Below are 23,692 nucleotides of genomic sequence, written 5' to 3' on the forward strand. Positions count from 1 at the left end.
TGATTCGTAGTTGTGATGGTTCACATTAGTCTTAGCAAACATAGTTCCTTAGGCTCTGACTTGTTTTTTTTTGGACTCATGATATTTAAACCTCTATTATACTTTTTTTCCCCTCTAAAATACCTTTAGTATTTTTTTAATTTATCGACTTTATGAACTCCTTTTACCTTCAACATTCATTGTTTTTTCAAACACTCACCCCATTTTCACATGCATCCCATTCCTACCCTTGTTTCCAACATTTAATTTTTTTTTAAACATTCACCCCTTTCACAAACATTTCTTTCCTCTATTTTTTAGAATTTCAAAATGAACTAAAGTTTTATAATTGTATTTTTTCTTCAAAAAAATATAGAATTTTGAGATTCTCACGCACCATTTCTTTTATACATACCTAGTTTCAAATATATTAATTTTAATGTTTTGGAAAAAATTTATCGGAAGAATATTTTCATAATTACGGGAAATATTTTATAAAAGTGTATTTTTTATATTTGAAAAGTAATTTCCAAAATACTAATAAATTAGAAGGAGGATGAAGGAAGGTTATGAGTAAAAAGATAATTTTTAAAATAAGCAATTAATTAGAATAATATTTTAGGATTATTTTTATAAAAAAGGGGATATATTTATAATATGTATGAAGAGTAATATACTTACTCTAAGAGTAAGTCTATTTCACTCAATAACTAGTGTTTTATATCAAATTTTAACGATTCAGCCGTTAAATTAAAATTTCTTAATATATAGATCAAGTTTACAAATTTTTCAAAAAAATTAAAAATTATTTAATGCATAGTTTCATTAATTCAAATGAATAGATAAATCATAAAATATTTTAGATGCTAATTTAAATTTATATAACAAACTATCAAATAATTTTCAATTTTTTTAAAATTATAGGTTTGATTTATACATTAAGAATTTTTAATTCAAATGTTGAATCATTGAAATTTGATATAAAATATAATTTATTGAGTAAAGTAGATCCCTTATTTATATATATATATATATATATATATATATATATATATATATATATATCATGAGTTAATTATTTATTTGCAAGAATAATTTTTAAAATTGAACGTTTGAAATCTTAAAAAAAGAAAGGAAAGAAGTGCATGTAAAAAGAGTGAGTGCTTGAAAAAAGTTTGAAAATTGGGAGAAGGAACAAGAATGAGATAGTGTGAAAGGAAGTGAGTGTTTGAAAAAAAAATGAATATTAAAAATAAGAGAAGTTTGTAAAGTTGGAAAGTAAAAAAAAAAAATCAAAGATATTTTTTTTAAAATATAATAAAAATATATTATTAATTAATATTTAAACTTATAAAATGTACAAATATACTTATTATATATAATTAAATTTTAAAATAAATTATATATGAATAAATACCATGTTTGAAAATATAAATTACATTTAAAATTTACATAAATAAATAAATATTTTTTGTACAGATATAAATAAATAATTTTAAAATATATAAATTATATTTTAAATTTATAACAAATAATTTGTTTTAATATATTAATATTTAATTTATAAATAATTATAACACATAAAAATCAAATTAAATAAGGAAAAAAAACCTCAAGAAGCTATCTTGACTGGATTCCGGGGCCCAGTAACGCCATGGTCTTATTGGGCCTGCAACATAATCATCCGATGACCCAAGAGATGTAAAAAGCCCAAACGAGCCTCTGGCTTCGGAAGTCAGAATACGATTGTTTCGTTTTCTAGCGAGAAATAACGTAGCACATTGCTGAAGTGAAACCTCCAGATCTCTCTCTCTGCGATGGAGTTTCGCGTTTCCGTCATTTGGAGCCTGCTCCTCATTGTCTCTTTCTTCTCTCCTCAAATTAGGGTTCGTTTCTGGTTTCTCTTTCTCAGTCTTCTCTTCAATCTTCCGAGCCTGTACGCATTTGATGGCGATTTCGATCTAACGATTTTCTCTTTGTTTGATTCGGTTGTGTGTTTTGTTGCAGGGTGAGGCTTCGGGTTCCGTCTTCTTCGTCGATAGCTCCAGTAATCAATTCCTTCGCGCTAGATCATTCAGCGATGAGGTGGGGATTCTTTTATTTTTGTCTAGTTTCTGTATTATTATGTGTTCTCTTCCAATTCAACTCGCTGATCGATGTGAATTTCGTTTCCTTGTTTGAATTTGCATGTATCGAACCTTCGGTTTGAGTTGATTTCGAAGCTTTAGGTGCAAACAAATTAAAAGTGTATCCATTTTGGAATCTTAAGGGTAAATCATGTAACATGAGCCTTCTGCCTTGTCGTTAGTGTTGGAAATGTCTCTAGGGAAGTGACACTTGTCGAATGAATAAGAACTTTCAATAGATGTGATGTGAGAATTGAGTTGCAAAATTTCAGCCCTGGATTTTTTTTTTTCATTTGGTGAGCTCAGATGCTATGGCGTTAGTTTATTTACCATTATTATTTATTTTTATCCATGAAACAAACCCGTCTTCAAAATAAAATAAAAATAAAAATAAAAATATAGTCCGCAAATAAAATATTTTCTGTAAAGATATCTTCCTTTAAACTTGGTTGGATTATCACATTATTTAGCAGACAGAGTTCTGTGTTTCATTGCTAGTTTCTGCTTGCAGGAGAAGTTGTGTTTTTAATTGGTAGTATCAAATTCAAAGGTAATAAAGTAGGTTAGTGGAATGCTAAAGTAGACCTGGTTATAGGTCTGTGAAATTGCTTAAAAAGAGATGGAAATCGGAATTCTTTTTGGGCTTTGATTCTTTGAATAGCAGCATTGATTTGTAACTTACTATCAACCTGTGTAAATTCTCTGTTCTAAAGGATGTGCTAGCAGTTTGTAGAAGAGAAATAGCAGATACGTTAATGCAAATTTGGAAAACAAACAAGGAGAAGTAAATCCACAGAACTATGAGGGATAGATTGAAAAAATGGACAAAGCCCCTTAATTTTATCCAATTTTTGTGAACTTACATGTGTGTAGTGGTGCCCAAATGAGAAATCTTAACTACCCACAAATTGTTTTTACAAATTAACTGCAAAGGGCATCACTACTTTTAAAGCAATTTTCTTTCAAATTACACACACGCACACACATATATGTATATATATTGCAGTTTAAAATTTCTTAACTGTCATATTAAATTCAAAACAAGAAAACATTGTCATGCCATACATAAATGAGCTGGATTTTCTCATTACACTGGCATCAAAGATGCCCTTGTTGTATGAATAGATAGCGTTTTTCTCAATGTCATATCCCCCAAAGGATAAGGAATTTGAATAAAGAGCCTTTTAAGAAATTTTGACTGGCAAAACCCATCTGAAACATTATCAATTAGACCAGTTTTTTTTTTAAATAGATTTATTGTTCCAGAGACATTGTTTGTTGATAAGAAATGGTGAGGAAAGAAAATGGTGCATGTGAGGATGAAAAAATGGGTAATGAAAACGAGGGAGTAGACAGGTTTTTACTTCTCTTGTTTATATTCTTATGAATGAGTGTCGTAACTAAATTCTCTCAAATGGCATTTGAGGACAAATTTTTAATTTAAATTACTATAAGCTTGATTATGATTTTCTCTTTACTTTTGTTCATTTTGGGAGTGATTGATTTTATTGGAATTAAGGTTAATATTCTCTTCATTTTCATCTTTTCCATGTTCCCCTTGGTTTCATTAATAAGATTACTGCATTATTTTGTAGTGGTTAAATTAATAATAATGATCTCACTGGGTGGTATTATTTCACTTTGCAGCAACCTTCATTGTTGCTTCAGGATGTTGGAGCTGCTGTTTCAATCTTGCTTGGTTTTGCACCTCCTTCCACCCTCTCAGCTGCTAGCGCATCCAAGGTCCTTGAATTCATTAGTGATGTTTGTTTTCAATACATATTTATTTTACATCATGTTTTTATTATAGGTTTGATTGATGATAACAACTTGTCTTTTTGCAGTTGAATGAGGTTCTCATTCCTAACCCATTCAAGAGGCCTCGTGCTGTGTTTTTATTGGAAGTGAATGGAATCAATGGTCTCTGATCTAGGATTAAGTTTATTAAGTGATTTCTTTATAATGATAATGTTCTCCTTTTCGTAAAAAGATAATAGTATTGTATTATGAATGCAGGTCTTGGAAAAATTGTCCAGGATAATCCAAAGTTTAGCAATTCATTTTGGAGTACAAACTTTCTTGATTCAGAAAAAGTTGGCATTCAACTTCCAGGTGAGGCTTTGAAACATTCATTTTGGAAAGAAATAGAATACCAGGAAAATGGTAGTAGTCACGGCCAATATGATTTCATAATATTTTGTACGGCTTTATTTTTTCTTTATTATCACTTTTTAAAAATTTATGCAGATGAAAATGATGTTTCTGTGGTTTCGTTGGATGAGCAATTGGAAGACTGGACTGACAAAGAAATTAGTGATTTTGTTAGTTTTGATCTATATTAAACATGCCTATCAGTTATTTCCATATTATTTTATTATCATTTATATGTGGAAAAATGACTTTGTCATTGTTTTCTTAGTCATCTTTGATTGGTGGATCATATGCTACCGATGCCTTTGAGCCATTAAATGGAGTGCTTACCATTCCATTGGCCAATGATGCTTCAGTGAATCTTCACATGTCAAAGGTATAATGACGATTTTAAGGTATATTTTAATATTTATATGTGAATGTGTTAAGACTGATTGGGAGGTTTACATGTTTGTGTTTGCAGAAAGCAGACAGGAAATTCATTGCAAGTCTTATGTCTCTCACTCGAAATGTCCAAAGAGCAATTGAAATGCATTATGATTTATCTCGGAGTCCAAACAGTCCAGCTGAGTTGTTAACAGGATGCTTCAATGGCATCAAGGTATGCATACTCTTATTGCTCCTTTGTTATTTTTCTTTACCTTTTTTCTTTTTAATTTTTGGAAGAACCATCATGCAATTTCCACTGTCTGCTATATGATATAGCAAATTATAGGATTTTCTCCATTTTCAGTGATCCACAATGATAAAACTGGCTTCTTTCTCAACTTAAACTATGCTACCTGAGAAATTTGGTATACCAAGTCTTGTCAAGTGATATATATATTTTTTTCAATACTTGGTTTTTGTTTCTGTTTTCTTGATTACATTGCAACATAATTGGTGTATATGAATGCAAGTTTGTAAGAAACGGTTTTTTGAATATACAGTATTGTTTATATGATATTGGAGTCAATAACATTTCTTTATTTTTTTTTTCTCCATTCACATGTATTATATGTATTTCTGTTTGGGTGAACTTAAAAAAAAAAAAACACTTATAGGAGAAGAAAATAGGAAGGGAAAATAAATTAGTTTCTTCCTAAGCTAAAATTAGCTTTTGTATAAGGTAAAAATAAGTTTTTTTGAGAAGTCAGCATAAGAGAGCTTTAATAAGTTAACTTATACATAAGTTAATTTTAGTTTTTGGAGAAACTAATTTAATTTTAGGCTTTTGGAGAAGTTTACCTAAAAAGACTCATTATTATATTTCTCAATTTACATGTAGAGTCTCCCCACACTGTAAATCTTTAATCCCCAATTCCAGTACCTGGACAAAAAGAGTGTTGATTCCATTGTTTCTTTTATTTATTTTGTTATGTATATGTTTAAAGAAAACAAACGTAATATTGCATACTGGAGACAATGAGCATTACTATTGTTATTTAGTGTGCGAACATAGCCAATATTCACTGAAAATCCACATACCATTACCATTTTATTCTTCAGTATATGGAATAGTTCAATACATGTTTTTGTTCAGGTTTATCTGCAATATGTGTTGACTGTTGATGTTATATACATGGGTTTTAATTGTCTTATTGACTAATATGGTGCAGGTTTTGCAAGATCAATATGAAGCTGAAAGTATTGCTCAGCACGGAGTTGAGTTGCTATATGTAACTTTGACAAAGATATTTAGTTCACTGCAAGAAGCATACAAAGGTCAATTTTGTCAGGCTTAAATAATTCCTTTATGATTTTAAATTAAAGCCTTACAATATTGGAAAAGATTTTCTTTAATATAGAAAACCTAGTCAAATAACTAGCAAACTCTTAGCTAATCATTCATTCTTCAGATCATAAGATGTCAACTTCCTTGAACTGAAAGGTTCATTTGCTTTTTTTAATCTAATGATCAATGGCTGAGCAGGTCAATTTGTTGGAATTATTTACTGTAACCCGGCCAATACTCAAGAGTCGGGCAAGAAGTTTGATGTGATCTTTACTCCTCACCATACTGCTCGATGGTTGGTGGAAACAAATGCAGTGAATGCAACATTGCCAGAAGTGGTGCTGGTTAGGAGAACCCTTGCTTGGATAACAGGAATTATATTGCTCGTTTCAACCCTTATGGGGGTAAGTATAGCGTGTAATAATTATACTAGTAAATAGTAATATTATAATATAATTAGTTAACAAATGGAAATTCAAAAAGAAACACCTTTTCTGTATGGTTTTAAGATATCTGTCATCAGGGCCTAGCTAAATATTGGAAGACATTTCCTGAAAGAGTTTCTTCATCAATTTCTGTTTCTCACTTAATTTTGCCCTCTTTATTTTGATTGGAGCAGGGGCACGGTTGTAAGCTTTCCTTTGCAACTAATTAAAAACTTATTCAAGAATGAAATTCTAGCGGTAGTTTCATGTAGTATTTAAAAGATTCGTCTGTTTGGACAAAGGGTGCAAGTATCAGAGAAAGTGTTAATTTTTTTCTTTTGGATAATCCTTCTCTCTGTTTCTCTCTACGAAGGAATCGAAGGATTACATTCGAGGATTTTAAAATTAATAAGTCCCTGATGGTATTCAATTAGCGCTGATTGTCTCTTATTGAAAAATATGACACAAATGGGACAATCAATTACGTATATAGGTCCTTTAGGATCCATCATTAATGATATATGCCATTGAGGATATATATTGTTGAGATTGATGCATAATACTTATTTGTTTGATTGCAGATATGTTACCTCTTGAATATGCCGCTCACAAGGGACACGCTTCTGTATTCTAATGTCAAGCTTGATTAGGCGTGGATGCATACGAAGACAAATCGTTTCAACCAATGCAAGAGAACCGGGCTGCCGTTGAACCTTGTAATTAGGGGTCTTTTTCTTGATGCCTCTGATCTGTGTGCATGATTTATATTTATTGTTAAACCATTAGTTTTGTGTTTAATGGACCGGTTTAGCCAATTATATTCATGATGTGAATTATTGGAAAATAGTCCAATCAGGTTTGGGTCTAGAGATTAGGGGATTATTGTACCGATGTTGTTTAAATGTGAAGCATTGTACTCCCATGTTTTATCAGCACATAGATAGTCATAGTAGACGTGATTTTTCCAGCCATTTACAATAATGGGTGTACCCCATGATTGACATTTTGATCGAAATAATTTCAATTTTATTGTAAAATAAAGAAATTTCAGCCAAGTTGTTTGCCTTCTGTTTGTAAATACTGAGCTTTTCATATAACGATCTCACATTGTCGCCCTCTTGTAAATACTGAGCTTTTCATATACTGACGTTGTCGTTCTCTTCTCCGCGGTGGTTGTTTGACGATGAAGCACGTAAGTCATGGCCCATGTGGTTGTTGCTTAACTTATACCTCCATTCTAAAATAAGAAATATACTTTTGAATGGGTTATTCATATATTTTCTGTTACATTAATCTTTTGAAGTTATTTTTTAGATTTTGAAGACTAAAAGTAGATTCCAGGTGTGTTTGATTAACTGTTTTATTACGTTGAACGACAATTCAATGCGAGAGGATGATGTTTTGAAAAACGGGATTTGGATTTTCCAAGCACGCTAATGCTATATCTCATAAGAATTCTGTTAAGGATCAGGACTAAGGCTCAACTTGAATTCCAGGTCTACGTCCTTGACACCAACTCTCCAAGACCATGGTTAAATATATTCAGGATAGAAGTCGTCTTGGTATTTCAATAATTTCCTTTCTTAGGTCATGGGTCTTGAATATAGCAATTTCGTTCTCATTAACTGCATATACCCTTATTGTAGGTATATAATATATAGTTCAGAGTCGTGGACTTCATATTAAAACAGTTACACTTCAAATCCACCACCTGTTTGGGCTACTGAATCCTCAGAGTCTGAACCACTACCTGCCGCATTTTGCACCAAACGAATTCAAAAATATAATATACAAGGATAAATTCAGTAATTTATGTATCTATGAAATTTCATGACAGAATTTTACAAAACAAATGTGGTAACATAGAATTAATATAAACAATAGTATAAAAATGTTGTAAAACGAAAGGATTTTGAAATATATTTTTTTGACAGCAAGATAAAAAGTATTTTTAAAACATGCAAAACCAGCAAAGCCATCGACATTGAGCTTCTTACATGAGGAAGAAGAACCCAACATTGTCCCCTTAACCCAACCCAACAACTTCACTTCACCAGAGACAAATGAAGCCACCGCCACATCTCTTCCATCTCCGGCGCCACTTGGCAACAAAGTACACCGCGAAGATCACCTCCACCACTCCGACGGGCCGGTCCCTGGCGGCCGAGGTGACTCCGCCGCCGCCCCTCCCCTCGGACTCCCGCGGGTACCTCCTCCCGCGGCGCGACCTAATCTGCAAAGCCAGCCAAATCCTCCTCTCCCCTCCCCCCTCCTCCCTCTCCGACCCCTTCTCCGACCTCTCGGACTACCTCCACTCCCTCTCCCTCTCCCTGACGCCCTCCGAAGCCTCCGAAATCCTCAAAACCCTAAAAACCCCCTCCCTCGCCCTCAAATTCTTCCACCTCTGCCCCTCCCTCTCCCCCAGCTTCCGCCACGAGTCCTTCACCTACAACCGCCTCTTCCTCATCCTCTCCAAGTCCACCAGCCCCGACCGCTTCGACCAGGCCCGCTCCCTCCTCGACCACATGCTCCGGCACGCCGTCCTCGGCTCCATCTCCACCGTCAACATCCTCGTCTCCCTGTTCGGCACCACCGAGGACTTGCGCCGCTGCGTTGAGCTCGTCCAGAAGTGGGACCTCAGGCTCAACGCTTACACCTTCAAGTGCCTGCTCCAGGCCTACTTGAGGTCCCGCGACTCCGAGAGCGCGTTTCGGGTATACTTGGATATGCTCCGCCGTGGGTATAAGTTGGACATTTTTGGTTACAACATGCTTTTGGATGCCTTGGCCAAGGATGAAAAGGTTTGCAGCTGTAATGCCTTCTCCTTTCTCTCTGGTTTTTCCAATTGTTTGGATTGCTCTAAGTGACTTGTAGTCTGTGTTTAAAAGAGTGTGTTAGAAAGTGTTTCTGGAATGTTTACTTATTTAGTGCAAGTGCCTGGCTTGGTTTGGTGGGTTGGATTTAGTTTAGTATTGATGGGGCATTTCAATTTTATTTATTTTTAAATTTAGGGTATGTTTGGATAAACAATTTTAAGTGTTAATTACACAGGTGTTGTTGGTGTTATTCTCCAATCAAAATTAAAATGTCACTTTATTAATATGCAGAACCATTAAATATCAATGCATATTATTGAGGTAAAATTCTAATTAAGGATCAACACCAACAGTACCTGTATTGCAACTAAGTTTTGTCCTATATTATAAGTGTATGTTTGGAAACTAGTTTCTCAAAGCGTGAATGGCTGTTACCCAATGCCATGGGAGTGTTGCCTCTACATTTACTCCCTTGGAAAGTGGGAATGTGCATTTGAGGTGCTTCAAACAGCCATCCAAAGACACCCTTAGTTTTCTTTATAAGCTCTTTTGAACTCTTACATAAGTGTTTATGTCAGAATACGAGTCCAAATAAGTTGTAAATAAGGTCTTTCATATAGACCCTAAGTTTTATATGCTGTTTTTATTGTCTCAAGATTGCATCGGTATGTTGCCATGCAGGCTCTAACAGGTTTGTATGGATAGATTGATAAACAACTAATGGAGTTTCACAAGAGCTGTGTAAAGTGCATTTTACTTTTGTTGATCCTGTTTAACAGTTATTGTGTATATGCATTGTTTTGGCAGTTAGATAAAGCATATAAAGTTTTTGAGGATATGAAGCGGAGGCATTGTGAGCCTGATGTGTTCACTTACACTATTATGATCAGAATGGCTGGGAAATCTGGCAAAACTGATGAGTCACTATCACTTTTTCAGGCAATGTTAGCAAAGGGATGTACTCTTAATTTGATTGCTTATAATACTATGATTGAGGCACTTGCCAGGGGGCGAATGGTTGACAAGACCATCTTGCTTTTCTCAAAGATGGTGGAGAATGATTGTCAGCCTAATGAATTTACATACACTGTGATTTTGAATCTTCTGGTTGCAGAAGGGAAGCTTAATAAGCTAGACAATATTGTGGACATATCAAAGAAATATATGAATAAGCAGATATATGCATATTTTGTTAGGACTTTAAGCAAACTGGGTCATGCTTCTGAAGCACATAGGTTATTTTGCAATATGTGGACCTTTCATGACAAGGGTGACAAAGATGCTTGCATGTCCATGTTGGAGAGTTTATGTAGTGCTGGTAAAATGACAGAAGCTATAGACCTTCTGAATAGAATTCATGAAAAGGGTATAACCACCGATACTATCATGTATAATACAGTATTCACAGCTCTGGGCAGGTTGAAACAAATATCACACATTCATGATCTTTATGAAAAGATGAAACAAGATGGTCCCCCACCAGACATATTTACATACAATATTTTGATATCCAGCTTTGGCAGGGCTGGAAGAGTAGACATTGCTGTTAAAATTTTTGAAGAACTAGAGAATAGCGATTGTAAGCCTGATGTCATTTCCTATAACTCACTGATCAATTGCCTTGGAAAGAATGGGGACGTTGATGAAGCTCACATGAGATTTAAAGAGATGCAAGAGAAAGGATTAAATCCAGATGTTGTGACTTATAGTACACTTATTGAGTGCTTTGGCAAGACGGATAAAGTTGAAATGGCGTGCAGGTTGTTTGATGAAATGCTTTCTGAAGAATGCACTCCTAACTTGATCACGTATAATATTTTGCTTGACTGTCTTGAAAGGTGTGGAAGAACAGCTGAGGCAGTGGACCTTTATGCAAAACTTAAGCAGCAAGGATTGACTCCAGATTCAATCACGTATGCGGTGCTCGAGCGGTTGCAAAGTGGCGGACATGGGAAGTTGAAATTTCGCAGGCAGAACCCAATTACAGGCTGGGTTGTTAGCCCTCTGAGATGACACTGGAAACAAATAATTGATGTACATTCCTATCAAGCATAAATCATTTGTATGTAAGCTTTCTCAGGTTGCTTCTTACGCAGTTTAATCTATGTGTAGCTGAGGCAAAGCGTTTTATGATTATGGCCATCAGGCCATCTAATGAACTTGGTTGCAACCAGATGCGTTGCTTTAAGAGCAATGGCTACAGCATGCTCCAGAATTAGTAGACTTGCATGTTTGTTGGGTAACAAAGTCAAGTTTTCCTGCACTGGGATTTTGGACTTTCCACTTGGGAGTTCAATGAAGAGGGGTATTGTTTCTTTCTGTTACAAATCTCTTCTTATAGGTTCTTCTAATTTTTAATTTGATAGGATCTGTTTCAAGCTCATACAAGATACATCATCCTAGCAGGGGTTCCCCATTTTCCGACCTCGCAAAAAAATAAACGAAATTGTGTGGAAAAAAACAAGTCATTCATTTCTCTTTATATAGAATTATCCATTGATTCCATTCTTACATGAATAGAATAGAGAAAATCTAGGGTGAAACATCACTAATGTATCATTGATTTTATATGGGTGATTCCTGAACTTCTAGCCATATACACCAACTGTTATATATTTAATTCAAGAGCAAGTAGCCGCATCCTTCAAGCGTAGATTTTTTTTCCCTTAGTTTGAGGATGGTCTTGTATAATCTAAAACACCAGAACTGAGATAATATATTCTCCCATTTTACTTTCTCTATTTTATTTTCTGCTAGTTATCCTTTATGAAGTATGCTTTCGTAAACTTAGTTACTGTTTGGATATAAGTTTGAAAGAGTTTTTGAAAAAATTTTTTTATTGAAAATACAAAACTTTTTTCAATAAAAAAATTTTCTTAGAAACACTTTTAAACTCGGATCTAAACATGTTTTTAGACAAACAAGTTTATTGTTATATGCAAATCATTCCAATATCTTTTAACGATCTAGTGCTTTGCATGTGTGAAATGTTAGAGAGAGAGAAATTGGATCCGCATTTTGAAGTCTTGAATGGCACCACTTAAAATTTGTTGCCGTAAAGCTTTTTCTTTTATATAGTATTGCACTCGTTTTAAGTTCTTATCATCTATGCCAAACTTAAATTTCATATTTCCTTTCCTTTTCTTTTCCCTTTTTCTAGCGGAGTTTTTCAGACTTACCGAAATTCGTTGGATGTGAAAAGTTAGATATACTCGATGTACATAATTTAGCTGCCCGATCAACAAAATCTAACCAAGTTCCTCAAAAATAATGGTTGGTTCAGTTGAAAGTGAACACTTACAAGTAGATTACCCCCTTTTCAATTTTAAAATAATTATTCACAAATGTTTTAATATAATATTTAATGATATAAAAATAAAATATTAGATAAAACAATATTATTAATTAAAAGGATCTTAATCGTGAGTCATACAATATGTGATCAAATAACTTAATACTAAATGCTTTTAATTACTTAAAAATCACATTAAATTATATTTTTATCTTAATATAACATTTATTTTCTAATAAATAATTTATACTATTCATTTCCTTAAAAATATAAAGCGATTTAATTTCTAATTTTGATGTAATGAAAACATCTAATAACTGGTATCAGAATATTTCTCTTCTCAACCTATATGTTGAAGATGCTCGTTAACAAAACTTTCAAGATTTCACTTCACTCTTTGCATACATGTTTCTGTCTTTACAAGGTTTCTCAATACCTTTGGTTATGAAATTAATATTCTTTTGATATACATATACCGAGATATTCCTCTTTGCAAATACTTATTGACCATTGAGAAAATGAAGAGTCGAGCAAACTTATCAGAGGATAAAACAAAAAAGGGTACATTCCAGCAAATGCATAGGATGCATTATTGATTAATCAAAACCGAAGATCACCAACACATTAGGCACTTGTATTTGTTTGTTATTGCAAAATATGAATCCAGCTATTGTTACATAAACTTGAAATGACAACTTCTAGCAACTAATGCCACCTAAATCTAGGTAATCTCATCAAGCAAATGGCCATATACTTGGCATAAACTAAGAGCCAGTAGCTTGCAAGTGATAAAAAGAACAACAGATTGAAGCATAATCTCATCTTGAAACCTGCTTGGCCTCTATCTCCTGAAGTCTCAAGGTAACTGCTCGTTTGTGGGCTTCAAGGCCTTCAACTTCAGCCATGGTTGCTACATATGGCCCAAGTTTTCTTAGACCTTCCTCTGTGAGAGACTGCACAGTTATGTACTTCAAGAAGGAGTCCAATGACACGCCACCGTACATTCTTGCATAACCATAAGTAGGAAGGACATGGTTTGTCCCACTTGCATAATCACCAACACTCTCAGGTGTCCAAGGCCCTAAAAACACAGAACCTGTAGAGGCAGTGACAGACATTTAGATCTACGATTCTGGAATTTCCATGCCAACAAGGACACAAAATGATATTAAAAAGGAATTGGATTCTCTAAGATTGAAGACACAAGTATCTTTGACAAAACACGAGCCCATCCCCACTCTTCCAAACCCTTTATTTAAAAAATAAAAAATAAAAAAGGAGCAACACAACAACGAAAATCCATAGGCGCACCTGCATTCTCAATGAAACTCTCCCACTTCTCTGCATCCTTCACGTTGATAATTAGATGCTCGGGTGCATATAAGTTTGAGAAAGTGATGGCCTGAAAGATGCAAAGTAACTTTTACTTGTTAAACTCCAATAAAGATGTTAGGTGAATTGAGATTAAACAAGTAATAAGAGAATTAGGGCTTAAAATAAATTACTAATTGATTAAAAAATAAAAAAAATAAAGATATAACAGAAGGCTAAATTTTAAATTCTTCTAATAAAAGTTGTGAATTCTAACATATCACGAGATAATCTTGACACTTCATGTGGCATAAATGTCGGGGAATAGTTATTCATACAGGTGCCTCTTATGCTATGTTAAATTTTTGGGGTGGGCCTATTTTTCCTATTCCTATTCTTCTCTTGATTTTCTCTTAAAATAAGCTTATTAACACACCTAGGCACAAGAACAATCTATGTTATGGCACGTCATACTTGCTGTGCAAAGTATAAATAAAGGCACAGAAGCCTAACACTAACAGTCTGTTCTATTCTAGTTATTCCAACGAAATTGCTCCTCTCTCTCTGTACCTTAATCCTGATCCCTTAGCTCTGCTTTTAGCAAGTGAAAACACAAACTTAGCTAACAGGACTGACCTCAAGCATATCACGTGCATACACAATAAAACTGTGGCCAAGTGCTTTAGAGGCAAATTCGCCTCTTGGAAGACTCTGGCACTGCTTGCTGAGTTCCTCCTGTATTGCATTCAGATCCACACCATCTCCTGCAATCACAAGAACAACCTGACTATCTGGGCCATGCTCAGCCTGAAAATCATAAATTAGGTGCATAGACATCAGTGGTGTACAAGAAGCCAAAACGGTTAGAAATCATCTTTGAAGTATGCAGGTAGAATAAAAGGGACTATTTATCAACCACAATGATGGTGAAGCATGTCCGTTTGAAACTATATGCTGGACACTGTCTGCAATACTGTTTCTAGTCAATGTCTGAATCTTTGGCAGGTTTTGGGTCTTAGTTTAAAGAGGTTCTGTCTTTTGAGATAAAATATTTGGGCTTGTTTTGGCAGATTTTGTGCCTTAATTGAATTAAGGTGTTATGGTTGGTTCTCTAGTGTATTTGTTTGTGCAATGTCAACTAAGAGAACTCTGAATCATACTCATTCAAAATAAACAAAAAAATGCTTCTATACTCCATCTCCTCAGTTCATGAATTTGGTTGCTATCCATATATTAGTGATTGATCTTCAACTAATTCTTATTCTTATTTCTTACATGCAGCACATATTATGAATTCATCCAATATTGAATTAGGATTACCATATTTCGTAATGAATGAGAATTGGTGAATAATCTTTGTAAAGCAAATGGGAGAATTTTAAAACTTATTAAACCTGGGAAAGCAAATCAGCAGCTACATGAGAAGGAATTGCATGCTTGTCTGCGATGACCAAAACTTCAGATGGACCAGCTGGCATGTCAATTGAAATCATGGCTTCACTGTTCTGCAGAAGATTTTCAATAAGTAAAGATATGAAGATTTCAGATTCAACAAATGAAATGTATAGTTTATACAGGTGCATAAATTTAATGTAAAATATAAACATGCTTACTTGAAGTATCATTTTTGCAGCTGTGACATATTGGTTTCCAGGGCCAAAAATCTTTTCAACCTGTAAGTTTCATCACAAATTCACAATTAAAATAGAAAAAAAAAAATCAAATAAGTATGAAGTTTTTGTTGAAGTTGCATCTTAAGTACAGTTCGGTCACAAGATCACATAATCTATTTAAGGTGTGAGGATAAGTTTGATAATCTATCAAGGAATGATTTTCACTATATCTAATGCTATTAGAATATGATATGCTAAATTACTAATACAAGAAAATAAATAATCAAGACTGGTCCAGTGCATTACAAGGCGTTAAATTAATCTTAAAGTGAGATTTTTTAAAAAATTAAAAATAATATCTTTTAAATAAAAATGTTTTAGAGATGGGCCTTGAAAACATAATTATATTTGTATATTTTTTAGAGATGGGCCTGCTAGAGGATCCTTTTAAGAATACAAAAAGTGATTTTGAGTTATAGGCCTTGAAAAAAATTGTATAAATATTGATGTAAAATAATTTTTTTTAAGGAGGCCTAAAGCAAGGGCTTTGTTTGCCTAATGCTTGGGCTGACCTTGTAAATAATAAGAAGCGATAAAGCTGAATCCATTAACTATCAAAAGAGAAGCAAACAATAAAAACGAGATAAATAAGAAGTTAAGTTACCCACCTTTGGACAAGTTTCTGTTCCCCAAGCCATAGCAGATATGGCCTACAATGGAGAGAAATTCCATATTAATCACGGGTTAATATATAATGAATGATACAAATATATTAGAATTAGAATAAAAATAAACATAAGAACACTAGATTCAGATTACAAAACTAGATAAAGATTATATTATATTATCATGATTCAAACCTGTGCTCCCCCAGCTTTGAGAATGTGAGTCACCCCAGCCTTCTTTGCACAGTAAAGTACTTCCTGTAAAAGAAAAATTGGTCAGAACAAGAAAAACATCACAACTACAATTTTCATACAAAATAAATAAATACCTTGCATGTAGTGCCCTCCTGTGTTGGAGGATTTGCAAGAACAATAGTTTTACATCCTGCAATTTGTGCAGGCTAGAATACAAAATAATCAATCATCAGCTAAATCTGGAAGATAAATATCAACATACAATATCAAACTTATAGAACATTGAAAGACATAAGAGGTACTGAAATATCTATTCAACTTACAACTGCAAGCATCAAAGCAGTTGAAGGTAATACAGCAGTTCCCCCTGGAACATAAAGACCCACGGAGTTAATACTTCTTGCAACTCTCTTGCATTGGACTCCCTGACATTTTCAGAAAACTCCAGATTCGCATAAATTGGGTAAAACTAAGAACCCAAGAACAAACAAACATGTAGGCATGATAGCCAAATATGAATGAATAATTCAAAAGATAGAGACTAACCAAGGACAGAAAAGTACATAATCACAACTGAAAAAGATAATCTAACCATTTTGATCTTTCGAGTATCATTTAACCGTTCCTAGCTATATTACTCACATCTTGACATTCAACATTTCAAACTTTGCTTAATAATGCAAAAGAATAAGTTTATGCTAAGTATCAATTCAGCCTTGAATCATTAAGCCCCTGGTTTTTGCATCCAACCTAGCCATCCTAGAAGCAAGAATCAACATTGACATACTTTCATGTTCTCAACACTTTTGTCAGGTGACTTCTGAGCAGCATGAAACGCATAAATATTGTCGTAGGCGACATCAAAAGCTTCCTTAACAGCTGGATCAAGCTGCAAAGCAAAAGGCACATAAAACAACAATAAAAAATGAATCATAATAAAGGCACATCACATTATCAACAACAAAATAAAAACATTATATACTAAGTGTGAATATCCAAACAAACATACCACGGGGTCAGGGAGGTCCGAAACAACCTCAACTATCTTATCCAATTCAACTTTATCAAACTTCGAAGTGTATCTACAAAACACAAAGATGAAGTCACATATTAAATAGGTGTGAATGTAACAATAACAAGATCATTCATAAGACGATTTCAAAGAAGAAACCAACTCTTTGACTGCAGCATCCCCTCTTTTGTGAACATCATCGACAATGGGGTTGACCTGAAAGGGGGAAAGAAAAGGAAGGATTTTGAGAGTGACCCATTCGAAAACAAAGAGAAATATGAAAACCCATTACACACCACACTGAAAATGGAAGAGAAATATGAAAACCCATTACACACCACACTGAAAATGGAAGAGAAATCGATTCGGGGTCGGCTCTTGAGGCTCTGAAGCTGAGAAGGGGTGAGGTTGGACAAACGATAGGAGTTGATGGAGCAGCGTATTGCTGTGGGGCGAGTGGCACAGAAGCGTGGCTTAGTGTTGTGAATTCGAATCAAAGAACGGTTCCAGTTAGAAGCTGTAAGTGCAGATTCCATCCTCATCGGAACAAGCTTTTACTGAATTGGGTCTGTGGTTGGAGTTGGAGTGACAGAGACCACCCTGCTATGCTCGCTTGTCTCCTCGCTCCGGTATAAGGTTGTTATGTTATGTTGTGTGATACATTACATAAATACAAAGTTATTTCGTCACTAATTTAAAGTAGGGATACCAATGTTTTTGAAATTGTAATTTAAAAAAAATAGCTAAAACTTAGGGGGGTGTATTGGATTAGGATTTTAAAGGACTTTTTTAGTGAAAAAAAATCCTGCGGATTTTAAAAGACTTTGCAGAATTTTCATGACTTTTAAGATTTTGCAGGATTCTACAAGATTTAGGAGGGTGTATTGGTTTAGGATTTCGTAGGATTTTAAAAGACTTTTTTTGAGTAAAAAAGTCCATTGGTATTCAATCAGGATTTTATGTCACTTAAAAACAATCCAGTAGTATTCAATCTGGATTTTCAGGATTTTTTAAAGAGTCCATTAAAATCCACTAGTATTCATTTGAGATTTTTTACAACTTAAAAACAATCCATTGGTATTCAAAAATTTAAGGATTTTAAAGGATTGTTGTGTGAGAGGGATTTTGAAAGACTTTCTAGTGTTATCTATAAATACCATATTCATAAAACAATCCCATCCAAACCCATCGGATTTTGAAGGATTGTTTGAAATGATTTTTCAAGTGTTTTAAGAATTTTCAAGTGAGTTTTTCATCTTTTTTTTCTATGCTCCTGTCTTCTCCATTTTTTCTCTACTAATAATACTACACTATTGTTCATTGCTCATATATAATACTATTCTCATATCATTCTCCTATTTTGTGAAACTCTAATATGTAAATGATAGTGTCATTGACTTGTTTTATTTTTCTGTTCGTTCTCTTTAATTGACTTACTTTATTTTATTCTATGTAGTTGAATTTGTTCCTTTATATAACACAAAAAAATACTTGAAATTTTAACTTTTAAGTGGTAATTTTTTTTATGACACATGTTAAGAAAAGAAAAAGGTGAAAGATGAAATTGATATCATAATCTCAACAATATATATATATATATATATATATATATATATATAAAAGATGAATTTGTTAGGGTTTTTGTGAGTAGAATGAGATAAAAATGGATCTTAGTAGGGGAAGAACCCTCTTAGCATAAAAATTGTGAATTCTCTCTTTCCCTTGAATTTGTTACTCTTATCCCTCCTCTTTTTATGACTCAACAATTATTTTATTTTTTTTACTATGAATTTTTCTTTTTTATTTTTATATTATGAAATTAAGATTTTTTATATTTTAAAAAAAGAAAATTAACATAAGACATTGCAATATCTAATTTTTTAGGGTTTAGGATTTATGCCTTCATTAACTTATTTTTTAAAAAAGAAAATATTGTTAAAATATTTGTTAGAATAATTTATATTTATAAATATCGTTAAAAATTATCATATATATATATATATATATATATATATATTCTCTATATCTAAATACTTCTGTTTATATAAAAAAATTATATATCTAAATATTTTTTCAGTATCGAATATACTAATTTTTTTATATAAAAAATTATCTTATGTTTCTATATTTTCGTTTTTACATTTTTATAATAACTGAGGTATTTGATCCATTTGGATAGCAAAAATATATTCGATCTTGTATGATGGTGTGCTTCTAAAAATAATAATATAATTTTATTGATTTTGTCTATTATCCGTAATTATTTATATAACTATTTTTTAACATATATTGTTTTAGTAATTCAAATGGGAGATTCACAAGGAAATAATAAAGAAAAATGAAAAGAGAAAGAAAACTATGAAGCTTGGATTAAGGATGATTCCGATGAATTGTTACAATTGATAGTGGATGCTATAAAAAGATGATAGAATATTATAGAGAATTATTATTATTATTTATCTAGACATTATTTTTTTTATTTATTATTTTTATCTTTGACTCTTTTTAAATTTGAATGTATAATTTTTTTTAAATCTTATCAAATGTCAAAACTCCACAAAATCCCACAGAATCCATTAAAATCCTGATTTAAAAGTCTTGTAGAATCCATTAAAATCCTGATTTTAAGTCTTGTAGAATCTTGCAAAATCTTAAAAGTCATGAAAATCCTGCAAAATCTTAAAAGTCATGAAAATCCTGCAAAGTCTTTTAAAATCCGCAGGATTTTTTTTAACTAAAAAAGTCCTTTAAAATCCTAATCCAATACACCCCCCTTAAAATCAGGATTTTAATGGATTCTACAAGACTTTTAAATCAGGATTTTAATGGATTCTGTGGGATTTTGTGGAGTTTTGACATTTGATAAGATTTAAAAAAATTCATACATTCAAATTTAAAAAGAGTCAAATATAAAAAAAATAAAATAATGTCTAGATAAATAATAATAATAATTCTTCATAATATTCTATCATCTTTTTATAGCATCCACTATCAATTGTAACAATTCATCAGAATCTTCCTTGGTCCAAGCTTCATAGTTTTCTTTCTCTTTTTCTTTTTCTTTATTATTTCCATGTGAATCTCCCATTTGAATTACTAAAACAATATATATTGAAAACTAGTTATAAAATTATGGATAAGAGACAAAATCAATAAAATTATATTATTATTTTTAGAAGCACACCAATTATACAAGATCGAATATATCTTGGCTATCCAAATGGATCAAATATCTCAATCATTATAAAAAAAATGTAAAAACAAAAATATAGAAACAAAAGATAATTTTTTATATAAAAAAATCAATATATTCGATACTGAGAAAATATTTAGATATATAATCTTTTTATATAAACGGAAGTATTTAGATATAGAGAATATATATATATATATATATATTATTTTAGTTATATATTATATGATAATTTTTAACGATATTTGTAAATGTAAATTATTCTAACAAATATTTTAATAATATTTCATTTTTTTAAAAATAAGCTAATGAAGGCATAAATCCTAAATCCTAAAAAATTAGATACTACAATGTATTATGTTAATTTTCTTTTTTAAAATTATAAAAAAAAATCTTAATTTCACAATATAAAAATAAAAAGAAAAATTCTTAGTAAAAATAAAATAAAATAATTGTTGAGTCATAAAAGGAGGGATAAGAGTAACAAATTCAAGGGAATGAAAAGAGTTCGCAATTTTTATGGTGAGAGAGTTCTTCTCCCAACTAAGATCCATTTTCATCTCATTCTACTCACAGAAACCCTAACAAATTCATCTTATATATATATATATTTAGAGATTATGATATCAATTTCATCTTTCACCTTTTTCTTTTCTTGACATGTGTTATAAAAAAAATTATCACTTAAAAGTTGAAATTTCAAGCATTTTTTTTGTTATATAAAGGAACAAATTCAACTACATAGAATAAAATAAAGCAAGTCAATTAAAGAGAACGAACAAAAAAATAGAGCAAGTCAATGACACTATCATTTACATATCAGAGTTTCACAAAATAGGAGAATGGGATGAGAACCGTACTACAATATTATATATGAGCAATGAACAATAGTGTAGTATTATTAGTAGAGAAAAAATGGAGAAGACAGGAGCATAGAAAAAAAAAAGATGAAAAACTCACTTGAAAATTATTGAAACACTTGAAAAATCACTTTAAACAATCCTTCAAAATCCGTTGGGTTTGGATGGGATTATTTTATGAATCTGGTATTTATAGATAACACTAGAAAGTCCTTCAAAATCCCTCTCACACAACAATCCTTTTAAATCCTTATATTTTTTAATACCAATGGATTGTTTTTAAGTTGTAAAAAATTTCAAATGAATACCAGTGGATTTTAATGGACTCTTTAAAAAATCTTGAAAATCCATATGGAATACCACTGGATTGTTTTTAAGTGACATAAAATCCTGATTGAATACCAATGAACTTTTTTACTCAAAAAAAGTCTTTTAAAATCCTACGAAATCCTAAACCAATACACCCCCCTTATTTTGATCCCTTATAATAATTATTTATTTTAATTTAGTTTTATTTTTAATTTTGGTTTCAATTTAGTCCCTACTAAATTAATTGGTTGCAATTTAGGATTTCTGTCTAAATTATTTAAACGGAGTTAATTATTGGTCACTTGACATGTACGTGGATGCCACGTAGATGCATAGGTGGATGCTACGTGGATGCCAATTTTTTGAAAACACCTGGAACCAGAACGGCCCGTTCTGAAACCAGAACGGGCCATTCTGGGTGCACTCTTGGTGTGTTAATTTTGCATCTGGAATGGTCCGTTCCAGGTGCAAAATTAACACACTAAAAGTGCAACCAGAACGAAACGTTCTGGTTTTAGAACTACTAAAAGTGCAACCAGAACGAAACGTTCTGGTTTTAGAACTGGTCGTTCTGGTTTCAGACTGTTAAACACAAACTGTCAATGATTACAGTTCACGATTGTGAATCGTGGAAGGAAAAAATTCCAAGGTACAAAGCATTTCAAACACTGGATTTGGTAATATTGTCAATAGAAATTGATAACTTCAATTGCTAAACAGTTGGACTATACAGTGTATCATTAAGGACAATGCAGTATATCACTAAAGACAATGGTAACAAATTTTATTTCATTGTTAGTCAAACTGGAGTGAACCACTTACTACCAAATTGACACTATATAGTAAAGGATGAAATGATGGTATTTTTTTTAAGTCATTAACGATGTACCCCAACAACAACAACCTGTTTTTGAAGAGGTAGAACCTAAAGTAAAGGAAGAGGATACACAGGACTAACATTTCACCACACAACCACATGCAATGACGGATCTAAGTTAATCATAGTGGGGGCACTTGCTCCCACTAAATTTTTTTTCATTCTTTTCTTTATATAATTTTATAAAATATATATTATTAATTATATTTTAATTATCTTGTTATATTTAATATAATAAATACATTAATATATTTTTTTATATTTTATTTTATTGTTTAATTATTTTTTATTTTATGGTAAAATTATCTTCATTTTTAATGAAGAAAAAAATTACTTACTTCAAGATTAAGTCTTGATAGATTTATTTTACTTAATAATTAATGTTCTATATCAAATTTTTAAAAATTTAATTGTTAAATTAAAAAGCTTTTCATATATAGATCAAATTTATAAATTTTTTTAAAAAATTAAAAATCATATGATACTTCGTTAAATTAATTCAAAATAACATATAAAATATTTTTGTTTTAAACGAGTGTAAAAATTTAGAGGACACTAAAAGAAAACAAATTAATAATTTTATTATGTTTATCCTATTAATTTTTATCATTTTATTCCTCTAATTTTAAATAAGTTGCAAAAAATTATTAAGTTATTAAGTGACACTTAAATATTTCTTCAGACAGAAAGAGAAAAAGGAAAAGTTATCACTCTATTTATAAGACAATTATATTTTATAAAAATAAGTAATTTTAAAATTTTTATCATAAAAAAATATTTTTTAAAATTATTATAGTTCTGGAACGGGCTGTTCTGGTTCTTATGTACTCGTGGTGTGTTAATTTTGCATCTGGAGCGGCCTGTTTCAGATGCAAAATTAACATACCAAGTGTGCACCCAGAACGGTCCATTCTGGTTTTAGAATGGACCGTTCTAGTTCCAGGTGTTTTCAAGCAATTTGGCATCCACGTGGCATCCATTTGTGCATCTACGTGGCATCCACGTGGCCAACAGTTAACTCTGTTTAAATAATTTAGACGGCGACATTGCAACCAATTAATTTATTAGGGACCAAATTGAGACAAAAAATAAAAGTGAGACTAAATTAAACAAACAATTATTATAAGGGACCAAAATAGGTTTTTAGAAAAGAA

At 31.9% G+C, this 23,692-nt stretch overlaps 3 protein-coding genes across 5 annotated transcripts; 2 read left to right on the forward strand and 1 right to left on the reverse strand.

Moving 5' to 3' along the window:
- The first annotated feature begins 1,705 nt into the window (after positions 1 to 1,705).
- On the forward strand, positions 1,706 to 7,450 carry PMP (putative type 1 membrane protein). Its single transcript, XM_020375230.3, has 11 exons — positions 1,706 to 1,865; positions 1,987 to 2,064; positions 3,753 to 3,848; positions 3,950 to 4,025; positions 4,122 to 4,217; positions 4,353 to 4,426; positions 4,525 to 4,632; positions 4,720 to 4,857; positions 5,855 to 5,960; positions 6,169 to 6,374; positions 6,977 to 7,450. The coding sequence occupies exons 1-11, from the start codon at positions 1,797 to 1,799 to the stop codon at positions 7,043 to 7,045; spliced, it is 1,116 nt and encodes a 371-aa protein (XP_020230819.1). The 5' UTR covers positions 1,706 to 1,796; the 3' UTR covers positions 7,046 to 7,450.
- Positions 7,451 to 7,954: 504 nt separating this feature from the next.
- On the forward strand, positions 7,955 to 11,957 carry ABO5 (ABA Overly-Sensitive 5). 2 transcript variants are annotated; one of them, XM_029273998.2, is made up of 2 exons: positions 7,955 to 9,196; positions 10,151 to 11,957. In XM_029273998.2, exons 1-2 carry the CDS (start codon positions 8,459 to 8,461, stop codon positions 11,222 to 11,224), a joined length of 1,812 nt encoding a protein of 603 aa, XP_029129831.1. In that variant the 5' UTR covers positions 7,955 to 8,458; the 3' UTR covers positions 11,225 to 11,957. The 2 variants fall into 2 exon arrangements, with proteins under 2 accessions (XP_029129831.1, XP_020230767.1); XM_020375178.3 differs by having other exon boundaries at positions 7,960 to 9,196; positions 10,019 to 11,957.
- A 1,112-nt stretch (positions 11,958 to 13,069) lies between these two features.
- On the reverse strand, positions 13,070 to 17,957 carry LOC109811473 (histidinol dehydrogenase, chloroplastic). Of its 2 annotated transcripts, none has more exons than XM_020375233.3 (13): positions 17,596 to 17,957; positions 17,463 to 17,515; positions 17,297 to 17,369; positions 17,075 to 17,176; positions 16,611 to 16,712; positions 16,422 to 16,493; positions 16,288 to 16,350; positions 16,096 to 16,137; positions 15,428 to 15,487; positions 15,209 to 15,319; positions 14,451 to 14,621; positions 13,815 to 13,905; positions 13,070 to 13,599 (listed from the first exon to the last, which is right to left on the reverse strand). In XM_020375233.3, the coding sequence occupies exons 1-13, from the start codon at positions 17,839 to 17,841 to the stop codon at positions 13,322 to 13,324; spliced, it is 1,464 nt and encodes a 487-aa protein (XP_020230822.1). In that variant the 5' UTR covers positions 17,842 to 17,957; the 3' UTR covers positions 13,070 to 13,321. The 2 variants fall into 2 exon arrangements, with proteins under 2 accessions (XP_020230822.1, XP_020230823.1); XM_020375234.3 differs by having other exon boundaries at positions 17,638 to 17,956.
- Positions 17,958 to 23,692: the final 5,735 nt, after the last annotated feature.

Source organism: Cajanus cajan, chromosome 1 (genome assembly GCF_000230855.2).
Source record: "Cajanus cajan strain Asha chromosome 1, NIPB_CcT2T_4, whole genome shotgun sequence".
Lineage (NCBI taxonomy): Eukaryota > Viridiplantae > Streptophyta > Magnoliopsida > Fabales > Fabaceae > Cajanus > Cajanus cajan.

What these genes read in the sequence shown, in the direction of transcription:
- PMP (XM_020375230.3), top strand. Translation starts at nt 1,797, where the DNA reads ATGGAGTTTCGCGTTTCCGTCATTTGGAGCCTGCTCCTCATTGTCTCT. An exon ending in CTAGATCATTCAGCGATGAG is followed by an intron (nt 2,065 to 3,752) that starts GTGGGGATTCTT and finishes TTCACTTTGCAG; the next exon opens with CAACCTTCATTGTTGCTTCA. An exon ending in TGAATCTTCACATGTCAAAG is followed by an intron (nt 4,633 to 4,719) that starts GTATAATGACGA and finishes TTGTGTTTGCAG; the next exon opens with AAAGCAGACAGGAAATTCAT.
- LOC109811473 (XM_020375233.3), bottom strand. Translation starts at nt 17,841, where the DNA reads ATGAGGATGGAATCTGCACTTACAGCTTCTAACTGGAACCGTTCTTTG. An exon ending in GGGGATGCTGCAGTCAAAGA is followed by an intron (nt 17,370 to 17,462) that starts GTTGGTTTCTTC and finishes TGTGTTTTGTAG; the next exon opens with ATACACTTCGAAGTTTGATA. An exon ending in CTGCTGATTTGCTTTCCCAG is followed by an intron (nt 14,622 to 15,208) that starts GTTTAATAAGTT and finishes TATGATTTTCAG; the next exon opens with GCTGAGCATGGCCCAGATAG.
- ABO5 (XM_020375178.3), top strand. Translation starts at nt 8,459, where the DNA reads ATGAAGCCACCGCCACATCTCTTCCATCTCCGGCGCCACTTGGCAACA. An exon ending in CCTTGGCCAAGGATGAAAAG is followed by an intron (nt 9,197 to 10,018) that starts GTTTGCAGCTGT and finishes TTGTTTTGGCAG; the next exon opens with TTAGATAAAGCATATAAAGT.